Consider the following 22,207-nt stretch of genomic DNA (forward strand, 5'->3'; position numbering starts at 1 on the left):
TGCCAGGAGCTGCCCTGCAGTTGAGAGACTGCCCGCTCACCCACCCATCAGTGAGTGACCCGAGCAGGGCACTCCCTGGGCACCAATGCAAACCTGGCATCCCTGGCCCTACACCTTGAGCCCAGCAGCTCTCCAGGCTACCACCCAGCTCCTGTGTGCTCTGGTCACCATCCTTCACTCTCTGCCCATGCTGGCATCCAGGAAGGGGGCAGAGGGAGATGGAAGGACTGGGCCAGCGGGTGGAGGCGGGGTAGGGGCTGCTGTGGCGAGACCAGGGTGAGGGCTGGGTGGCATAGCAGGGGGCCCAGCCACAGCCACTCCGGCCACTCTCCCCTATGGCCACACCCTCCACCTGCCAGCAATCCTGCACCCTCTTGGGCTGGACATATCTATGGGGGTGCAGGGACACCCCTGAGGGCCCCTTCTGCCAGCTGCATTTGGTAAGGGAGCTCTTGGGGAGAGGCCCCGCCCCTCACAGCCACCTTCCCCAGGGCTGGCTGTGGGCCTGGCCACCCTCCAGGAACTGGCCTTGGCCTGGGCCTCCAGCCCATGCAGTGTGGGGGCAAGGCTGCGTCCTCACAGCAGGTCCCCACCTCCTCCAAAGAGGCCAGCCCCAGAGGGCCCAGAACGTGCTTAAGGCCAGTGGGGGTGGGTGGGGGACAGCCCCCAGGGTCTCTCACCCACCCAGATCCGGGAAGGTTGACTCTTGCACTTAATCATGAAGGCCTCTCCTCCAGAAGGGAGGGGTGGGACCCGGCACCCCTTTCAGGGACAGGGTGGGGGCGGGGGGCAGAGGGAGGTGCCTTCACCCCGGCTTAAAGACTCACCGCAGCACTGTCTACTTGAATTACAAAGTTCTATTTAGAAAATAGTTTGGTTGTCGCTTTTGGCAAACAGTTGAACCCTCCCAGCGGCCACACCGGGTGGCCCTTCCAGCCTGGGGGGGGGAGTCCTGGGGGGAGTCAGCCCTTGCTGGGGTGTGGGAGGGGAGGGGCGCGGCTCCCTGCTCCGTTGCAGGTTTGGGGGGTTGCCCCAGGGCAGCTCCTTGCTGAGACAGCAAGGCAAAGGGGGGCTCCCCTTTCTCCTCCGCGTTCCCCCAGGCCGCCTGCACCCCTACAGATCTGCGCCCTCCCCTCTGTCCCTGAGTCTCTGGCAGCGGGAGGAGGGGGCCGTGCCCAGGCCCCCTCCCTCACTCCTAGGCCCGCGCCCGAGTCACGGCCTGAAGCCCCTTCGCCGGCGGTGGAAGAGGATGTGCTTGAAGGAGCGCCGGAAGTCCTGGTTGAAGACGGTGTAGATGACCGGGTTGAGCGAGCTGTTGCAGTAACCGATCCAGAAGAAGAACTTGAAGAGTGGGTCGGGCAGCTGGCAGGCCTCGCGGCAGATGCCATAAAGGCTGTAGCTGAAGAAGAAGGGGAACCAGCACAGCACGAACACGCCCATGACCACGGCCAGCACGACTGTGAAGCGCTTCTCGCGCGCCTGGGCCACCTTGCGGCGGCACACGCTGCTGCGCGCGCGGCGCCGGCGCGACAGGAACGACTCGACGGAACGCGAGCTGGAGCGCGACAGGCGCCCGCCGGGGGCCGGCGACCGGGAGGCCGCCAGCGCGCCCGCCTCGGCCCCAGGCGGCGGCCCCGGCTCCGATCCCGGCTCCGGTCCCGGCCCGGGCGGGTCGGCGGCCTCCTGGGCGCCCGCGCGCCGCCGTCGCTGCCCGCCGCCCCGACGCAGCGCTCCCCGGCGCCGCCGCCTCTCGGCCGCCGCGCTGCTCTCGTCCGGTTCGAGGTGGGCGCTGGCGGGCGCACAGTGCCCGTTCTCTGTGGCCGGGGACGCCCCGCCGTCGGGGGCCCCCGGGGCGCGCTTCTCGCTGAGCGAGCGCGTACGCAGCTTGGCCACGCGGTAGATGCGCGCGTAGACCAGGCCCATGACGAGGCAGGGAGCGAAGAAGGAGCCGATGCAGGAGGACAGGATGTACCAAGTCTCGTCGTTGAGGCCGCACTGTGGGTAGGCGGCACCGTAGGGCTGGCGGTAGAAGGATACCAGTGGCGGGAAGGAAATGAGCGCAGAGAGCAGCCACACGGCCACGATGGTGGCCTTGACGCGGCGCGGCGTGCGCTTGAGGTTGTACTCGACGGCGCGTGTCACCGACCAGTAGCGGTCCAGGCTGATGGCGCACAGGTGGCCGATGGACGCGGTGCAGAAGAGTACGTCCAGCGCCAGGTACACGCCGCACCATAGCTGCCCGAAGTACCAGTAGGCCATAAGCTCCTTGGCCAGCGAGAAGGGCATGACCAGCGTGGCCACCAGGATGTCGGCCGAGGCTAGGGACACCAGAAAGAGGTTCTGCGGCGCACGCAGCGCGCGGCTGGTCAGCACGGCGATCACCACCAGCACGTTGCCCACCACGGTGAAGACGATGAGGACTCCCACCAAGGCCGCCAGCCCTGCCACGGCGCCCGCCGAGTACTGGCCCCCGGGCGGCCCCCAGGGAGCCCCCGAGGCGTTAGCGCCGCCGCCACCGCCGCCCCCCTCGCCGGCGCCGCTCGCGTTGGGGCCCTCCGCCGCCGCCATCGCCAGCGCCGCCGCCAGCGCCGGGGCCGCCATGGTCCTCCCGCGAGCTACGCGGTCCTGCCTGGAGCCGGGGCGCAGCCGCCGCAGCTTGGGCGCCCTCCAGTCCGGGTCAGCGCCCGCATGGCCGCCCGCTCCTCGGGAGGGCGCGCCCGCTGGGGGACCGTGGCGATGGGCGGCAGGCTGGCCGGCTCCCGGCTGTTGATGGTTCTGCAGGCGGCGCGCCGGAGAGCGTGGCTGCCGGGCTCCCCGCAGCTGCCGCGCGCGTAAGTGCGGAGCGGGAGGCGCCCGGAGCGAGCGGCGGCGCGGGGGAGGGGGCAGGTCCCGGGGTCCTCCCGCGGCCCCGCCCTCGGCTGCTCACAAGGAGCCCACGGCGCCGCGGTGCCCGGCCCAGGCGCAGGCTGCGGGCGGCGGCGGTGGCCAGGGCGCTCCGCCTCCCATCCGGCTGCCTAGGGCTCGGAGCCTTGGGACGCAGGCCGCCGCTGCTCCGGAACCCCGCACCCGCGCGCAGCCTCTGGTTCCAACTTTACTTTCCCGGGCTGGGCGCCGCTGCGAGCCCTCCCGCCGCCTCCGGGCGCGGGCGCCCCCCGCGGTCCACGCTCGGCCGTGGGGGAGCCGCCTGGTTCGCCAGCCGCCGTCGCCGCCTCCTCCGCCGCCGCCGTGCGCTCAGACTCGGCTCGGCTTCCAACTTAGGGCGAGTTGCGCAGCGGGGAGGGGCGGGGCGCCGGTCAGGCCCCTAGCCGGCTCGGGTGGGGAGCCCAAGTCCACGGCCGCCTGGGCTAACCTGCCGGGGAGGAGTCGGGGCGGCGGCGCGGGGCGCGCGCTCGGAGAGAGGGAGCCCCCTCCGGGGCCCACTGCAGCCTGCGAGGGCCGGACTGGGCGCTGGCTGGCCTGGGCGGTGAGTTCCAGAAGCTGCTCCCCACGCTGGGCACAATCACACAGGCGGGCGCGGACACGAGCGCGCCCGGGGTCCGCGGTCTGATTGGAGAGCGGCGCTCTCGCCGCCACTGGCGCCCCACGACGCTGCGTGTGCGCGCGCTGGTCCTGGGGTCCCGCCTGGGCCGGGTCTGCTCCCCGCCCCTGCTGCGCTATCTTGCCTGCGCTGCTGGGGTGCGCATCAGCTTGCATCAGTGTGGACGGGCACAGAAGTTCATGTTTGCGTGCCGGGACCCTACCCAGACAGGGCGTTGGGGGTTGGGTTTAAGAGCGCCTACTCTAATGGACAGGATGAGCAACCAGGTGGATAGGCGGTGCCCTGGGTGTCGCCATCACTGTCCCTGCACCTTTCTTGTGGGGGTTCCTGGAGGGCGGGGCTCCACCGGAGCAGCTGGTTCCAGCGGGGAGAGTGGGACGCTGGGTGAGGGATCGGGTGGGACTCCTACCCCTGCAGGTGTGCTGACAGCTGCCTCAGCGGCGGGCCACTTGGCGATGGCGGGGAGTTTGTCACCTGCAGAGTGGGGCCCCGGTAGTCGGGTGACATCAAGGAGAGTGATCCTCAGGGAAGGGGTGCCGGTCACTGAGTCATCCTCACTTTGGGACACCTGGGGGTGCATTTTATAAGGGAGCTTGCCCCCACTCGGGGCACACAGGGCAGAGAGTGGCAGAGGCCGGCACACTGAGGCAGGTGCACTGGCCACCACCGAGTCCTCCCCAGCCCTGGAGTGCAGATATCAAGGAAGGCTTCCTGAAGGAGGTGAGCAGGCTGCATCTGGAGGAGGGACGGTTGCGGCTACACCAGCAGTGGGCTTGGTCCTACAGGCGTGGGCAGCCCAGGTTGGGCAGTGGGTTCCATCAGCTGCAGGCTTTGACAACTCCCCTCCCCCAGCTTGCAGGAGCAACTGTCCACAGGCACCTGTAGCCCAGAATCAAGGCATTTGGAGGCAAAGCGAGCCTGACCTCAGGGGCTTGGAGTCCAGCAGGGTGCCCCACTGCCCAGGGAGCAGCCCCCAGCCTGGGCTCCTGGGTGGTGTGGTGCCCCTGGCCTTGCCAGAGGAGGGCTTCAGGGCTTGGATCTGAGGGTTCACAGCCGGGAGCAGTGGGTGTTGTCCTGATCGGCCATGCCGCATCCCCAGCTTCCTGGGTGGGGGTCTGGCTGTGTGGCTAGTGCGGATGGATGTGTACCCGTGTAGCGGGGTGCACGCTGGGGCTGTGCAGGTGTTCAGCTGTCTGCGACAGGTGTCCCAGGCCAGCTGCCCATCCCAGGGCCACACACCCTTATTTCGGGGTAAGGAAGTGTGCCCCTGTGCACATTTCAGCACACACCCACTGCCTGCACACATGTGTACTCTCCACGTGAGCAGACACAGCTGTACCATACGTGCACACACAGTTGTATCCATGTGTGTTAGGGCACCCACGTCTGTACTGACATACACATGTGGCCACATGTGTGGATACAGGAGCACGCAGGGATCCATCCATGTTACCACAGCTGTGCACACAAACCCATCCATGCACGCATGCCACTCAGCACACAGCCATGTACCCATGCAGGAGTTTACAGTGTACACGGCTGTGCACACTGACAGCCATGCACATGTTCTGTGTGCACACACTTGTGTATAATCAGTGCAAGGAAAGCCTGGCTTCTCCACATGCAGGGGTCCCTGCACGCAGTGGGTGTGCAGACACCTCTGCACGTGCATGTTGCTGTGCAGCCCAGCTGCCACGAGGCAGCTTTGCTGGCCGTGGCAGGCCAGATTACACCTCACCTCCTCCGTCTGCTCATTTGCTGCAGGCAGCGTGTCCTCGCGTGGCCTTTGGGCCCTGGCACATGCCACTCTCAGGGCTCGCCAAGGCTTAGTCTCCCCTGAGACTGCCAGTAGGATTTGCCTCCAGGAGGCCTCCTGGACCTCCCACCGGGTCTGGGACCCCTTGGCTGGGGCTGGCAGCTGTCAAGGATTGAACCTCTCCATGCCTGTCCCTACTGGCTGACTCCAGAGCCCAGCTGACAACAGCTCAGTCTGCGGGGGGAGACTGCTCAGACCTTTGCCAGGAGCCCTCAGATGGGCCTGTGTGTGGCTCTACTCATGTAGGCCATGCAGGCTGCCCTCATCCTCCAGGCATGGGGGGCTGGCAGGTGCAGTTGTGTGGAGCCCCCGACCCCAGTCTTCCCCAGCAGCGACCTCTGGTCCTCTCTCCTTTCAGTCTTGCTCTGGGGACCCTCCTGCCTTCCTGAGGTCTCAGCTGTCCCATCTGTCAAAGGGGGCGTTCCTCCCCCTACCTCCGAGGGCTGCACTCCGCCCTTGGCCGGGTGCTCCTGGAGGTGGCCCTGCCCTGGCAGGAGGAGCCGGCAGCCCCTGGGGGTGGGGGCTTGGGCCTGGGGAGGACTTCTCATTCATGCTGGACAAGGGTCTCTTCACACGCGCCTCCCACCCCCAGTGTCTGTGAAATTTTGTTTTGAAAAATGAACCCGGTACAGTGAGGTTTGAGTCTCTCCTTGCCCCTCCCTGCAATTCCCACGGCGATTCGTCTTGTCAGAGCATTGCAGGGTTCTGTGGCCCAGCGGGCTCCTGCAGCCCTCTGGGGGAGGGGCTGCCTTGGGTCAGCATCTCTTATTGAGCATGGCTTGTACCTCCATCTGGCCCCAGCCCTGTGGAGCCACCCCTGCAGGGGCAGGAGCTGGGGTATGCAAGCCCTGCCCGCCCCCCAGGGCAGGTGGATTTTGCTCAGCTGGGCCAGTTGGCAAGGAGTTTCTGGACCCCCATGGTGGCGTGCTGCCGGCTCTCTGCTGACCCCTCTACCCAGGAGGCTCCACACAGGAACCAGGGAAACGTGGCAGACAGTGAAGGCAGCCATCTTGGGATTCCTGGCTTGGGCAAGCCCCGTCACCTCCACCTTTCCTCTATCCCTGAAGGTGGGACAGCTTTGTCACTTCCCTGGCCCCTGCACCAGGCGCCTTGTGCGCCTGCCTGCCTCCCCACAGGCCAGAACCCTCAGGGTCTCATGAGGTCCAGAGGGGCTTGGCTTGAGTCCACACCTCCCAGGCTGCTCTGCTGCTTCCAGAACTTTCTACTACCCATAAGGCTCTGCTGTAAACCAAAACTTGGAACGGCTCTAGTCTGGCTCTTGGCCACGTATTTGAGGATAATGGTACTACTGGTGGAACACAAGGATCAAAATGGGAAGACCCCTCCTGCATGCAGGGCAGGGGTCCCAGCCCCTTCTGACTCTTGGTTCTGGAATGTTTAGGAAGTGGTCCTGCTCATCCTGCTTCCCCTTTGGTCAGGATATGGCCAGATGGCCATACTCACTGCGTGGGGTGCTGGGAAATGTAGTCCTCTAAGCCACCATAATCTGTTATTAGCCAAGGGGGCCTGGTCATCTGGGTGCTGGTGATATCGTGGGCCGAGGGCTGCTGTGTTGTAGGGTGCTCCCCCTTAGTGCCAGGAGCATCCCCCAGGCATGACAACAAAAACTGGTCAAGCCACTCTTGGGTGGGACCCAGAGGGTAGGCCCTGGAGTTTACAGCAGCTGGGGGTGGAGAGGGGTGGCTGCGAGATAGGAGCAGGCCCATCACCCCAGTCCATCTTGGGTCCTTGCTAAGAAAGCAGAGAGACAGTGAGCTGTGTGGTCACTCTCCCGAGAGGTCAGTGTCTTGATGTCAAGACTTGGGGGACAGGGAGGCTGCCCTGGCCAGGGTGGCAGATGTCCCGAGCAGGAGGGGAGGCAGGGACACATGGAGAGGGGACCTGCTGGCTTCTGGGGGAGAGGCCAGCCGCACGCACAGCTTCGCCTCCACCCTCGCCCCTGGGAATGAGGGTGAACGGGCAGCAGCTCCTGGGGTGCAGCAGCACAGACAGGCAGTGTGCTCGGAGCCGCCATGAGCCTCCTGGGGCAGAACAAGTGGGACTAGCCTCAGGGACGGGCACAACAGGTCGGTCAGAGAGAGCAGTCATCGTGTCTCCTAGAGCCGCTGCTGCAGGGACCGTTGGAAAACGTGCTGGTGCCCAGGAGCTCCCGCCCAGGGACCCCTTGTCCAAGCATGGTGCATGGACAGCTAGACAGGGCCCCCCTCGCTGGGGCGGGGGGTGGGATGCGGCAGGACCGCCCCAGCATCCCTGGGGGTGTCCGGCTCACCTCTCTTGCCCCCTCCCCAAGCCCTGGCTGGGCCAAGCCCTAAGGGGGACCCAGGGTTCAGGGAGGCCCAGAGCTGCGAGCTCTGGTTGCCATCTGACCATCTCGTGTGTCCAGGACTCCTGTGGCGACAGGGCCTGAACAGAGGTGACCCGGTGCAGCCATTCCTGTCCAGGTGCATGGCTGGCTGCACCCCTGCTCCATGGGCATTGAGCCCATGCTGCCCTGACGGACGCCCTGGTGAGTTTGGCATAGCCACTCCTTGGCCTCAGGTGGGCAGTGAGCAGGCAGGTGCCTGTGGCTGGCTCTTCCTGTGGCCCTCTGGCTGGGCAGGTGGTGGAGAGCCCCTGGGTGCAGGCAGCAGGAGCTACTGGACCATGCATGCCCCCAGGTGGCATCCTTGGAACTTGCCCGGGGCACAGGTGGTGCCCGGACAGCTTGGTGCAAATCCCAGTGACTCAGCACCTGCTCTGGGCTCCAGTCCCCAGCAAATGACATGGCTCGTGTGTGTCACTCCATGTCCACTCCAGGACCCCTGGGCCTCTCTGACTCTGATGCTTACAGGCGGGGGCGGTCCCGAGGACTGGGACCTCCCCCCTCCCAGGCCTTGGAAACCCGCCCTGTCTCGGGAAGCCAGCAGGACCGGTAGCCATAGCAACGTGGCGCTCCACATGGATGAAGACGGAGTCAATTAGCAGGCTCGGAGCCGGGGAAACCTGGCTCCTGCTCCGGCCATGGGTGCTGGGAGCGAGGCAGTAAGCACCAAGACAGTGCAGCTGTTCACACAGTCCCCTCCAGTCAGCCCACTCTGGCCTCGGGGGCCTCAGGCATCCCTTCCACCCCAGGCCCCATGGGTCATGGGTGGTGGGTCCTGTCTAGGACCTCAGAATGCTTGGCATCCCTTGCTCCAGAGCCTGGCATACAGTGTGTGCTCAGGCAACACTGGCTGCAGCTGGGAGAACAGAGCTCGGCTGGACAGCAGGGACAGAACGCCGTGAGGGCTGCATCCTGACCACACCTGGGTCGGCTGGGAGCACCGTGTGTGTGCCCGTGCACAGGAAGTGCCCAGAGAGTGGGTATGTGTGCCAGGCGTGTACACGTGCCGGTGTGTTATATACATGTGCCCTGTGTGTACACATATGTTCATCATGTGTGTTGTCTGTCCATGTGCACACACCGCCAGTGACTGGGACCCCGAGGGGGCTGGCTGTGTGCATGTATTGTGTGTGTACACGTGTGTTTGCCATGTGTATTGTCTGTGTCCGTGTGCATACACCGCCAGTGACTGGGACCCCGAGGGGGCTGGCTGTGTGCGTGTATTGTGTGTGTACACGTGTGTTTGCCATGTGTGTTGTCTGTGTCCGTGTGCACACACCGCCAGTGACTGTGACCCCCAGGGGGCTGCTGCTTGGGTGCTCAGCTAAGCAACTAAGTAAGCTGTCACAGAGAAGTGACATCCCCCCGGTTTCAGGGCTGGGAAAGGGGGGCCCTCTGGGGCCTCCTCACCACCCGTGGGGGCTGCTCCCTGTCCAGGCCCCTGCAGCATTAAATCCCATCTCTCCACCCAAATCGTTGTCTGCGGACACCGGCCGGCTGTGCGGTGCCCCAAGGGGGTCAGATGCAGTCCTGCTCCCCAAGAGACTCAGCAGACACGTCCACTTTCTCTCTGTTCTATCCCCACCAGAACAGCTTCCCTGGGCCTCACGCTCCTCCCCACCCAGGCCCCCTGCCCAGTGCCTCCGCAACCTTCCTCGGGCCCGACCCTGACACTTGAAGGGCGCTGTCCTCACTATAGCCTGCCTGATACCATGGCCTGCCCAGGGAAGTGACCTGCCCAGTGCCGTGGCCTGTCCGGTGCTGTGGTCCTGCCCCTCTGGCCCAGGCTGTATGGGGCCACCAGGGCTGCACAGCTGCACTGTGTGGCAGCTCCAGATTCCTGGCAGACACGATGAGGTCTCTGGTATTGCTGCCCTCTCGCAGAAATGTCCCCAGCTGCTGACTACCACCCTGGCCTCAGCCACCTGCACTTGCGAGGTGTTGGCTGGAGCCTGGCACTTTGCACATCTGTCAGTTGGCATCAGGCGGTCCCAAGGGATGGCGCCCTCCATCTGCTGGCCCGCCCCGCCTCCATCTGTGTCCCTGTGTCTTCTGTGTGTCACACCTGTGTCTTCATCTGTATCCTGTGTGTATCGTCTGGCTGTGGGTCGTGTCTCAGTCCCTACCCGTGCTCCATGTGTCTGTATTTCTGCGGACCCCGGCTGTGTCTCCCTGTATCTATCTGTGTGTCTGCTGGGTCCCAGTCTGTGTTCTGCAGCGACCGCTCAGCTTCAGTATGTTACCACCTGTCAATCATTCCCCCGTCTAGTCTGCCTGTGTCCAACACACAGACACCCAGCCGCCCCACACGGGGCCGAGGGAGCCCCTTGGGGGCCCCGGGATCTGGGAGCGCCCAAAGCAGCCGTTCCTACTGAGAACCGGCCGCTGGCATGGAGCTCACAGGGCTGTAGCCACGTCTCAGAGACACCCCAACATGGAGAAACAGGAGCTCACGCACACAGAGGCACGGCCACACAGCCCCCCACCCACACACACATCACACCAGACACACAGACACACGTCAGAAACCATAAGTGGGCTCTGTCAGGGCTCCCTGCTGGCCCTGGGCACTCCATGTCACCTCCATCTTTGGCCATGTGGACACAGCCGCTCCAGTGGGCATTTCTGCCACCCTCATACCTGACTCACCTCGGCATGTCCCTGCTCCTCTCTCCCGGTGACCCTGGCTGAGCCCAGCATTTCCAATGCGACTGGTCTCCATTGCCAGTTCTGCTGTCTGGGGCTTTATTTCATTTGGAAGAGAGACATAGGATGACGTGCCAGGCCCCTGGTGCACCCCTCAAGACCCACAGCAAGCCGGGTGGGCCAGGCTGGTGAAGCAGGACTCCCACAGGTGGCAGGGAACCCGGAAGGGGAGGCAGCGCCACCAGACACGGCACAGCAGGGGCTGGAAGGTGCGCCCCTGGCTGGCTGCTTCCGGTTTCCTGTGGGCTCCCTGTGGCCGGCGAGAGCCAGGCCCAGAATGTGTGCCCCATGCCTCTCAGATGGGCACTCTCTGGTACCACATGGCACCTGTGCCTCCCAGCTTGCCAGGCAAAGGCTCCCATCCGTCGGGTTTATTCTCATGCCCCAGGGAGCAGGTCTAATTCTGTCTTTTCCTCCACACTTGCCCACTTGTCCCAGCACACCAAGATGGCGGTGGCGCTGGAGGCTCGCAACCGGTTCCCATCTGGCTTCCGCGACACTGCGCCCTCATGTCCACTCCTGTCCCCTGTGCAGGGCAGGTGAGTCAGCAGGTAGCCAGGCCCACGCCCCTGTCGCCTAGCCTGCTCCATGCTCGAAGGCAGTCTGCGTGGTCGGTTTCATGCAGGAATGCCACTGGGTCCTTGCTGGGGTCCTGGAGCTGCCCGGACCTGCCCGGCACCTCCCGACATCCTGCATGCGCCTGCCAGTGCCTGGGAAGTCATGGTGCCGAGCCAACCAGGACCTGCTGCGTGGGGCTGCCTCTCTGAGACCCCGAGACACACTCTGGGTCTGGCCACTAAGATGCCCACAGAAGCCCCACAGTGGAGACAGGTGAGACCAGGTCACCCGCAACCCCACCTGCTGGCCCGCCCGGGGCTGCCTCTTGGGAGGGGGAATGGAGGAGAATAGGGGATAGCGTATGGCTCTTCTCTGGGGTCTGTCGTGTCTGCCCTGCCCTGCAGGCCTGGCATGATCACGACCACCCTCCAGGCCAGCCCCGAGGCTGCGGTGCTGGCGGCTTCTCCCATGTCCACGTGGCCCACTGGGGCCCTTCTGCCATCTGCTAGGACGCACCTCATGCCACACCTTTATATGGAAAGCCCTCTCCCTCTCTCTCTGGGTCCCAAAGGAAGCCCCTGCCCACAGCCGGCCTGGTGGGAGGAGGTTGAGGAGAAGCTCCTGGATGCCCACCCAGGGGCTGCAGGAAGTGGGGCACTTCTGGTGGTCTGAGCAGGGCCTGAAGGAACAGCATGGGTTACCCTCTGGGGGCAGGAGCAGTAGGCCAGGATGGGGAACGGCCACCACCTGGGCCAGCCCAGGATGGCACAGGAGCCAAAGTTGACCGGAGCCATCCCGCTGAGCCGTGGCCTTCTGACCTGCGTCCCACACCCTCTGTCTCGGCAGCCGCCGGAAGGACAGATGGAGAACCTGCATGACAGCTGTCAACACGCCAGGCCTGGCCACCGTGCCACTGCAGGCTGCCGGCCAGAGACCCACCCGCAGGCAACCAGGCCTCAGCACACTGCTTCCAAGAGAAGGCTGGGAGGCACCTGCCAACGGGACCCTGTCCCTGCCCCTGCCAAGGCCGTCTTGCCTGTGGTCAGCGTGCAAGAGGGCGGGCCAGCACACAGCATGGCGAGGCGGGCCAGCACCGGGGGTGGGGACGTGCAGGCCAGAGCATGAAGGCTCTTGGACAAGCTCACGGGAACAGAAGGAAAACTTGGCTGACTGCCGCCGCTGTCCCTGAGGGGACAGCCTGACCTTGGGGGAGGGACAGGTGGCTGTGGGCACCAGTGGGGCCTGGATGGGGGCTGGCTTCTTCCAGCACAACTTCAGGGGACACGTGGGGTTTTGGGGGCCTCAGATGCCCCCTGAAGGAGCAAGAAAGACCTGGGTCTCAGCCGATCCCATCGCCTCAGGCCTCGGGGTCTACCTTTGCTGAGTATCCAGTCCAAAGCCCATGCCAGCTGCAGGCCCCCCTTCTCCCCTCTCGTCCATACCGAGACCCTCTGTGGGGGTCTGGGGGCCAGAAGCCTCCGGAAGCCTGAAGCTAGCGTCCCTGGCATGACCGCCAGTTGGACAGTCTGCTCACAGTCACATCAACCTGTGTGCCTGTGGGTCTGCCCCTCTTCGTCCCACAGCCCCTGGGAAAGACCAGAGGCAGAGAGGCAGCAGGGGCACCTGGCAGTGCTGGGGGCTGAGCGCCTCAGGCACCCCGGCTCTGCTGTGTGTCCCTCCCACCAGCACCTCCTCTCCGGCAGGGTCCTGGGGAGCAGGGCAGCGGAGGGGCGAGGCTGGAGGCCCCGGGGGACCCAGTCCCAGCATCCTGTTAGGAACTCGTGCGTAACCGCGAGTTGTCGGGCCATTTGTTTCTGATTTGGCCAGGATGGGCCACGGCCAGGACCGCCCTAAGCCTCCCCTCGGCGCTTGCAAGTCTGCGCACTGGCTTGTTTCTGCACAGTCAGGAAACCACACTTATTTTCAAGCCATGGCTATTGAACTGGAAAATACGGAGTTCAAGTTTGGGTCAGAATAACCAAGTACAAATTCAAGGTGGGCTCTCAGCTGCAAGCTAGTGGTCTTAGCCCTGCTGGAGCCTCATGTGCCCAGACACGTGCACACGTGTATACATAAACACACACGCAGGGCCTTCCAGCGGTGCTCTCTCTTGCCTGACACAGAGTACCGTTGGCTCCGTGACTCTGGGAGCCCTGGGTACAGGGGGGTCTTGGGGTGTAGGGCCAGCCCTGTAGGGGCCAACCTTGCCCCCAGGTCATGGGTCGTGTACTTCACACACCAGCCATGGCTCCAGGCCGCACAGAGTGGCAACGGACGGAGAACACTATCAAGGACCAGCACTCTCCATGGCTGGTGGGGGGAGGGTCCGTCCATCCCTCCATCCCTTCATGTATCCATCCACCATCCACCACCTGTCAGTCTGTCACTCGCCCGCCCATTGAAAAACAGATCCAACTGCAGGCCGGGCCACAAGCAGAGCCCAGAGCCAAGGAGCAGCCAGGGCTGTCCTTGTCGCCAGGAGGCGGTCTGTGGGCAGAGGACGAGCAGCCCCAGGACCAGGCCAGGACCCAGGGACAGCCTTTGGGGAGGACCGCCAGCAGCCAGTCCTGTGGGTGGGGAGAGCTGTCAGAGAGGACCGCCAGGAGCTGGTCCTTTGGGCGGGGGGGAGCAAGCAGCTTGAGGACCAAGCCTGGACCCAGGGAGAGCCTTTGGGGAGGACGGCCACACCAGGGCCTCTGCTCCTGTCCTCTCTCACCAGAATGAACCTGTGAGGGCAGATCTGGCTCTCCATGGGAAACAGCAGCCCACCCGCCCAGGAGTTGTAAAAGCAGATCCCGCAGCCGTGGCCCTGGGCAGGGATTGAAAGCTCTGGGTGGGTATGGGAACTGCAGCTGAGGACATGGGGTGGGGAGACAGGCCCCACTCGGGACTGTGAAACTGGGATGGGGAGTCAGCCAGCAGGGCCTTTCTCACCCCAAAGCTTAGCGGCTGCTCTGGCCTAGACCCCTCAGCAGGGTCCTTCAGCACCTGTGCCTCTGAGAGCGCTCAGCCAGAAGGGGCCGTTCAGACTTGACCTCCTGGCTTCTGCTTTTTGCTTATTGGAAACGCGAACACACAGAAAGAGAGGGCAAGAGGGATGGACAGAAATCTCCCTTGCACAGGTTCACTCTCCAAGTGTCACGACAGCCAGAGCTGAACGAGGACAGGGCGCTTGGGCCTCCTCTCCGGGCCCCCACAGCAGAACCTGGAGACCTTTGCCCAGCCCTGCCCAGAGTGGGGCAGGCAAATTCTAGGGGGTGGAGAGGAGCAGGGTGGACGAATGTGGGAACCTGGGTAGCCACCCAGAATCTTCTGAGGCAGCGGCCAGGCTGAGCTGGGTGAGGTGGGGATTTTTCAGAGGAGAGAAGGGTAGCAGAAGCCCCAGCAGACCATGGAGGATTCTGGAGCCTGCGTGGGCCTCACCCCCACCCGATAGTGATGCTGAGTGAATGAGTGGGTACATAGATAATTAGATGGATGGAAGGAAGGAAGGAAGGAAGGAAGGAAGGAAGGAAGGAAGGAAGGAAGGGAGGAAAAGTGGATGGATGGATGGATGCGTGGATGGGTGGATGGATGGATGGATGGGTGGGTGGATGGGTGGGTGGATGGATGGATGGGTGGGTGGGTGGATGGGTGGGTGGATGGATGGATGGGTGGGTGGATGGGTGGGTGGATGGATGGATGGGTGGATGGATGGGTGGGTGGATGGATGGGTGGGTGGAGGGATGGGTGGGTGGATGGATGGATGGATGCGTGGATGGGTGGGTGGATGGATGGATGGGTGGGTGGATGGGTGGGTGGATGCGTGGATGGATGGGTGGGTGGATGGATGGGTGGGTGGAGGGATGGGTGGGTGGATGGATGGATGGATGCGTGGATGGGTGGGTGGATGGATGGATGGGTGGATGGATGGATGGATGGGTGGGTGGATGGGTGGGTGGATGGATGGATGGGTGGGTGGATGGATGGGTGGGTGGGTGGATGGATGGGTGGGTGGGTGCATGGAGAAGAGGAAAGACAGAGGACAGAGCCCAGGCTGGAACTGGTGCCCAGCCTCAGTGTCTCTAAGTGACACAGAGCCCCTGTTGGAACAGGCAGCAGGTCCTCCTGGATGTTTCTTCCTGGCTCAGGGGGTGCCAGCCACATGAGGCCGTGCTCAGTCCTGGAGCCCTCACCCTGGCACATGCGGGAACCACTTTGTCTGCAAGTTTCCAGCTTCTCTCTGACTTCCATGCTGTGCCATAACTTTGACCCAGGGTCACCAAGGAGCAGTCTCTTGTGTCCTTCTGAAGTCCCATCTCCCCATTCCAAGGGTCGGGTCCCCAAGCCATTGGTCTCTGCCTAACCCAATGATGGAGCGAGGCGGGGGACCTGGGCTGGGCTCCAGCCCTGGTCAGCTCTCAAGGACAGCCCAGGAGGCCGCCGTCTCTGGGGCCTGGAGCTCCAGGCATGGCTTGAGGAGGGACAGCCACACACCAGCCTGAGGGAGGCCAGAGGAGGGCAGCAAAGGGCAGCGGGGACCACAGGCCCTAGGTGGGACCCTGCAAGTGTCCTGAGGCCCAAAGCTCTATACCAGCAAATGTTTTGTTGTTTAAGATTTATTAATTATTTGAGAAGCAGAGTTGCAGAGAGAGAGGGAGAGACAAGAGATCTTCCAACTCCTGGTTCACTCCCCAATCACAGTGACCAACACTGGGTAGGTTGAAGCCAGGATCTAGAAGCTTCTGTCATGTTTGGTGCAGGGGCCCAAGCACTTGGCTCATCCCCTGCTGTTTTCCAGGCCATAAGCAGGGAGCTGTATTGAAAGTGGAGCAGCCAGGACTCAAACCGGTGCCCTTATGGGATGCCGGCACCACAGGTGGTAGCTTTATCAGCTATGCCACAGCCGTGGGCCAGGTCCCTTTGGGAACAGGCAGGGGAGGCTTCCTCAGACAGAGGGGGGCCACAGGATCTATGGTCAGCTTGCGACCACCCAGTTCACAGTGACCGCTCCTGCTGATCCCTGGCTCCTGGATCTCAGACAACGCAGCCAATGGCTTCCCCTCTCCACCCACTGAGGCATGGGGGTGCCGTTCACCAGATGGGGAGATTAAGGTACTGGACAGGGCAGGCCAGCCCCACCCTGAGCAGGCAGAGGCCGTGGGAACTGAGGGCACGTAGGGAACACAGACGGACACTGAAGGCTAGGCCTTGGTGCCGGCTCCCTGGGACACTGCGCTGTGGCCCACCTTCTTCCTGCCCTGGCTGGAATCCACCCCAAGGCTGCCCTGTCCTCTGGTCCCGGCCTCTTCCGGACTCCACCAGGCTTCCGTTTACGCCTCCTGCTGGGTCAGCACATTCGCAAACCACAGCTTGCTTCAATTTCTTCCAAAAGGGAAAAAATGGTTTCCTCCGTCTTATCTTTCCTCTCCATCAGCCGAGCCCCAAGGCCTGCGTGTCAGCCGATCCCTGTGGCTCCCTCTGGGCTGGCCCTGAGGAGGCTCGGGTGGCCAGCGTGCCTAGAAGCCCCGACCTGGGTCACCCTGGCCCTCGGCAGGCAGTCCCCGGGCTGCTTCTGGCCTGGAAGCCCACACCACGTCCACCGAAGCTCTCCTGTCTGGCACAGCCCAGGCACAGGTGAAGACGGCGTGTGTCCCCAGCAGAGCTCCTGGCCTGGTGCTGAGTGACCCCGTGGGCCGGCCACCCACTACAGGGAGCAGTGACCCTCTCAGGACACAGCTCTGGCAGGTCTGTTTGCACTTGGGGGAGCCCAGCGATGCATTTGGGGGCACTGGGCTTGTCCACACACACCCCAGCTCCAGAGATGGGGTCTGTGAGAGGCAGGACTGTCTTCCTTCGGTACTGTGGGATGTGGAACCCCAGAGCCATGGTTTCCGCTCGGCTCTGGGGGACTCAGTGTCTGTGCCCCACCCCAAGAGCCCCACGGCACCTCTGGGGACCATCCTCACACTTCCCCCACCACACACCTGGATGTCAGCATGACCCATTTCACAGGTGAGGAAACTGAGGCAGGGAGGCCTGACCCACTCACTGGCTGGCAGCCTGGCCGTGCGGGATGCTCTGCAGTCCACAGCGACAGCAAACGGATGCTTGGGGACCCAGTACACTAAGGAGGAGACCCAGGCGAAGTGAGGTGTTGAGGGGCTGACAGAGGGGTAGAAGGCGGCCGGTGGCCATGTGTGCCCGCAACAGCGGGGAAGGGGTTCCAGGGCTGAGCAGGTCACAGCCCGGGTACTGTCCAGGTCGCCCCCAGCCCCCTGGGAAGCTTACAAGGCAGGGCCGGCGCGGTAGGACCCCACGCCTTCTGGGGATGGAGACTGCCTCCCAGCAGGCACCTGTCCGCCCACAGTGATCATGAGAGGGAGGGGGGAATAGAGCAGAAGGGGCGCGGGAGCCGCACGCACACGGCAGCCGCTCCTTGGCTGCTCCCGCCGCACCTTGGTCCTGCCTGGCCGGCCTGTGCTGGCCCCCTTAGGCCGCGAGAACCCCACCAGAACCCCATTGCCACTCCACCCTGTCCCAGCTCCCTCCGAGGCTGCAGGAGACCCTGCCCTGTGGGCAGAACCCTTCATTTCCCTGCTTCTGCACTGTAGTCTGGCGCAGGGTGCAAAAAGCTTGCAGAAGGCAGCTGTCCCCACTTTGCCCCGTCACTGCTGCTCTCACCAGGGCACCCCTGCTGTGGTCCCGTACCCACCCCCATCCCTTTTGAACTGGGGATTACAGAGGTCATGTGCCGCTCCTCTCGCCACCCAGCACCTGCTCAGCCTCACAGGGGCTCTGAAGGATCAGGTGACAGCCCGACGACTCCAGCTCCCTGCCTCGGGACTCCCAGCTTTGCAGTTCTCACCTCTGCTGGGCCTTCATGTGGGGACCCTGGGTTGGAGACCCAGGGAATCGCTGGCAACACCCCAACTGGACAGAGAATGAGCTGTCAGGCAGGGGTGCGGCATGGAGCCTGGGGTGGGGAGATTGGAGGGGTCACCAGAGCTCTCCATTCTGCTCCAGTGCCACACTGGAAGCCGAGAGGGGTCATCTAGCTTTGAGATCCGTGGGGTCTAAGACACCCTTGAACTGACCACCAGGTGTGCCGGAGCCAGGGCCTGCGAGCTGAGTGGCTTGTGGGGCTACTCTGCCACCATGGGCTGTTGTCTCCCCCGGGAGTGGGTACCTCACAAGTGTAAAGGCACAGAGGTGCCCAGCGTGGCCAGTGCCTGGTGCCCATCTCTGTGTAACAGCAAACAGTTGTGCTAGGGGAGGAAGGGGAGAGGAGGAACCGGGGGCTGCAGCTTCCCATTCCCATGGCAACGGAGGGCTAAAGCTCAGCTCCTGTAAAAAGGCTGTGGGGGTGGGGGGACGGGAGTGGGTACAGAGGGTGGAGCCAGGGCTGGGGCTCCTCCTCCCTGGGCAGCCCCTCCAAACCGAGTCCTGAGTACCCAGAGCGCTGGCTGACTGCAGGGCAGGCTCCCTGCCCCAGGCACAGGAGGAGCTGAGATCCTATCCACACTGGGCGCTGGTCGTCCAGTCACAAGGAGGCTTGACCTACAGAATGCAAAGTCCCAGGCACATGGGCCTCCCCTATAGGAAAGGACTCCAGCCCCTGCTGGTCTGCACACGCCCCACCCACACGGCACACACACATGGCCTGGACACAGAAGACGGTCGGCTGTGGGCATTGCCACCCTGCCACTCTGAGGGGCAGCTGGGGGGAGGGGCTGGAGGAGGGTCGGGTGGAGGGATGGGCAGTGACATCCTGGGTGCCCAGCTCAGATCCATGGCACCTGTCTCAGCAAGCTCCAGGCAACTCAAATTCAGTTTGTTCAAGTTTACGTCTACTGCTAAGTCCACCCGGAAAAGGTAACTCTCCCTAGAGTAGAGCCCTCTGGGGTAACACTGCAGCCCCCATCATGGCCAGCTTTGTCTAACGCCGCATCACCCTCGAAGTGTCCCAGAGGCCAGCAGACATGTGTGGGCGCAGCGGCTCTATCTGAAAGGCGAGCCTCCTTTCCAGGCTCCGCGCGGCAGCTCCCGGCATGGGAAGCCCACACGGCCAGTGACCAGAGCAGGTGAAATGGGCTTGTCATACTGGGGTGAGCCAGCAAGGGCCACCGTGGCCAGTGTCACCCTTAGTGCCCAGGAGAGGGAGCGGTAGCAAGGCTCGCGGGCAGCCACTAGCAGCAGAGGACGGGGTCCCTGGAAAGCAGCTGGAGCAAGTCTGAGAACCCCAGGAGACACAGCCTCCTTGTGCTCTGGGTGGTGCCTGTGAACCGTTCACTGGGGGCACTGGCCGTGGTCTCCAGCCCCCAGAGCCACAAGCAATAAACTCCAAGTTGAAGGTCATGGCGGCAGAGCTCGCGGTCATACACTGCACAGGAAGCATGCAGAACTGGAGCCCAGGGGGATCTGTGTACATGACCGTGGCACAGGGCTGCCTCCCCAGGAGGGCAGCTCCAGGACGGGGTGGGACTTCCCAAAGGCAGGAGCAGGAGCCTAGGATGGGACTTGGAGGTCAGAGGCCAGGAGGGAAGGCAAAGAAAGCACCCCTACATGAGAGGAGCAGGTGCAACAGTGGGGGACAACGCAAAGCACCATCTCTCATGACACCACAAAGGTGACACAAAGCTCGGGCCCGACACTGCACAGGGTAGCAGAGGGACTGCCACGGTGTGGGGGGACACCAGGACATCCTACCCCGACACCAGTGTAGGGCCTGCTCGCTCTTGGTCATTTGCCGAGTGTTGTTCGCTCTGCGGATGCAGATGGAGTCTTGGTTTGATTGGGATGCCCGGAGAGGCCTGGCTCTCCTCACTGCTAATCCCCTCGGATTCCGGGACATTCGAGCTCTGGAGGCGTTTGTTTGTTTTTCAGTTAGCTGCCAGAGCCGTGCACAAGTGTAGCGTCTCCTTCGCTGGCTGTCTCAGTACCCTTCATCTCTGGTTCAGGGCAGAAGAGGGCCAAGGGAGGGGCCAGAACAGCCACGTCTCCCCCACGCCCACTGCTGCCCTCTGCCTGCAGTGCCTTCTGGGACCCGCCCCTTGACTCCGCAGCCAGCAGAGACCCCAGCTGGTCAGCAGTCAGAGACCGCAGCCCTCGCCCCACCGGCCAGGGCTCCTCGCAGCTGGGTGTCCACTGGAAATGGGACGACGGAGACAAGGCCGGCCGTGGGCATGCGAGTTGTTGGTTAGTGGACTCCTAGGAGAGGTAGGCGGGAAAGAAGTGGCCATGACACCCTCAAAGGACCCCATTGGCACCCCTGCCCTGGCCCCAGGGACCCCTGTGCAAGCAATGAGCAGGTACTGAGATTCTCACAGGGACACAGGGACCCAGCAAGGCCTGGGGCATCTGAGCTCAAAGTCTGGTAGCGTTCACGGCCAACTGGGCAGGATGGGGCTGGACCAGACACACACCCTCCCAGGAGTGAATCTGAGAGGACCAACCCCCAGCCTGGTTATGGTGGCCTGATTTGCAACAGTGTTCCCGGAGCCAGCCCAGTGGGGAAGGACCCACCTGCGGGGGGCATGGCCAGGGGAACCAGACATTTGCCCAAGGCTGGCCCAGTCTCCAGCCGAGTTGGTGTGGACACAAGGATAGCACAGTGGGGAATTGGAAGACGGGAGTACAGACCCTGGGACGCATGATGGGGTAGGACTCTCGGCCACCAGAGCTTGGGTTCTTGGCAAGGGCAGTGTGTAGGAGGACATTGTGACCCGAAAAGGTCAGTGAGCACAGGACTACAGTTGGTTGGATAATATTTGGAGGAGAATAACCAAATGGCTACCTTTTGTATACCTTATTGGATATCATCTGCATATGTATATGAGAACACCTGGTGGAATATACAAGACAAAAGGAGTTCCAAACAAGCATTAATGGTTTTGTTGATAAGCTCAGCACTTCCTCCCTTATCCTATATGACCCTCAGAGTATAAAGTCTGATGCTACTAATAAACCTCGGCTTCTGACCATCAGTCAGGGGTCCACGCGTGTTATTATCGGCTCCGTGCACCAAGTCCATCGCTGCGGGACAGCGACAGCAGTGGGGTGAGGCAGGGAGCACAGCCAGGGTCCAGGCTGCCCCCTTGACCTACCTGGAGGAGGGGGAGATGGACACAGAGCCCCCCAGGACTGAGCCCCAGAAGGAGGAGGAGCTGCCCAGCTGCAGGGCTAAGTCTGCCCTGCACACCCACACCTCCCTCCACACACGGGGCGTCCTCTCTCCGAGCCCACCCGGCAAGTATGGCTACCTGTGCCTAGGTACGGTCAGTGGCAAGGCCAGCTGGAGAACACAAGGAGCGTTGCAGCGCAGCACACTGTTCCTTGAAGCCAAACAGGCAAATTAGCTTAATGGTGGTTATGTAAAGCACCAGCTGAGTCATTCTCTCCAACCATTCTTCTGTGTCCGAGGTGTTATGGCACCGTGGATACCAGCAGCGAGTGGCCCTCAGCCAGGAGCCCCCAGATCCCAGCAAGCTCGGGAGTCGCACTGACTGGGGAGTCCCCCTTTGTGCCCCGTCCCTCCGTGGCACTCCAGGCAAGGACGCTCCTGGCCCCGTCCCACCATCAGGCTCCCTGCTTACACGTTCCCTGACGGCCACTTGGCCCTGAAGGCAGATGTCCCCACGGGTTTGGGTCTGGCCAGCCTGCATTGCATTCGGTGCACGGAGCCCAGCGTGGGCTTCACGGGGCAAAGGTCGATAGGATGAGGTGCCGAATCCCGCGTTGCTGCAGCAACAGCTACTGGGAGGTGGGAAAATAAAACTACTGTAGCTGGCCCAGGGGCCACAGAGGCAGCGCCAGCTGCCGCCTCCCGGAGGGACACTGTAACTCCAACCCACAGCGTCCATCTCATGGCCCCTAGAGCTGGCCGCCACCTCCAGTAGGAACACTGGTGCTTTAGCCCATGGCATCCCTCTTGTGGCGCCCAGAGTTGGCCCACCCCATCCCTGTGACCCTGCCACTCTCCCCCCAACCAGCTCCCATGTGCCAGGCCTCCCACCTCTGCTGGAGTTTCCTTGTCCCTGCTCTGCCCCCAGGACTCCTGGCTCCCTCTGTGGACTCTCAGTGTTCCCCCCTCCCTGCCCCACATCCGGGGTTCTGGCTCTGTTGCCTGTAGGGCTCCTGCTGGGCCAGCTGAGCACCTCCTTGGCAGCTGCAGCCCCAGGACGGTCCTGCCCCTTAGGGAGGCATCGTGACTCCAGGTTTCTAGGCA

General features: G+C 63.3%; 2 protein-coding genes across 2 annotated transcripts in view; both read right to left on the bottom strand.

The window, feature by feature from the left end:
• HTT (huntingtin) overlaps positions 1-22,207 on the bottom strand; it is a 358,005-nt gene that overhangs the window by 78,007 nt on the left and 257,791 nt on the right. The window lies entirely within an intron of this gene.
• Positions 1,206-3,070, bottom strand: ADRA2C (adrenoceptor alpha 2C). Its single transcript, XM_058670326.1, has one exon. It carries the CDS (start codon positions 2,599-2,601, stop codon positions 1,213-1,215), a length of 1,389 nt encoding a protein of 462 aa, XP_058526309.1. The 5' UTR covers positions 2,602-3,070; the 3' UTR covers positions 1,206-1,212.

This window comes from Ochotona princeps, chromosome 11, assembly GCF_030435755.1.
Source record: "Ochotona princeps isolate mOchPri1 chromosome 11, mOchPri1.hap1, whole genome shotgun sequence".
Classification (NCBI taxonomy): domain Eukaryota; kingdom Metazoa; phylum Chordata; class Mammalia; order Lagomorpha; family Ochotonidae; genus Ochotona; species Ochotona princeps.

Bases quoted from the DNA above. Each gene is read 5' to 3' on its own strand.
- ADRA2C (XM_058670326.1), bottom strand. From the start codon at position 2,601: ATGGCGGCCCCGGCGCTGGCGGCGGCGCTGGCGATGGCGGCGGCGGAG.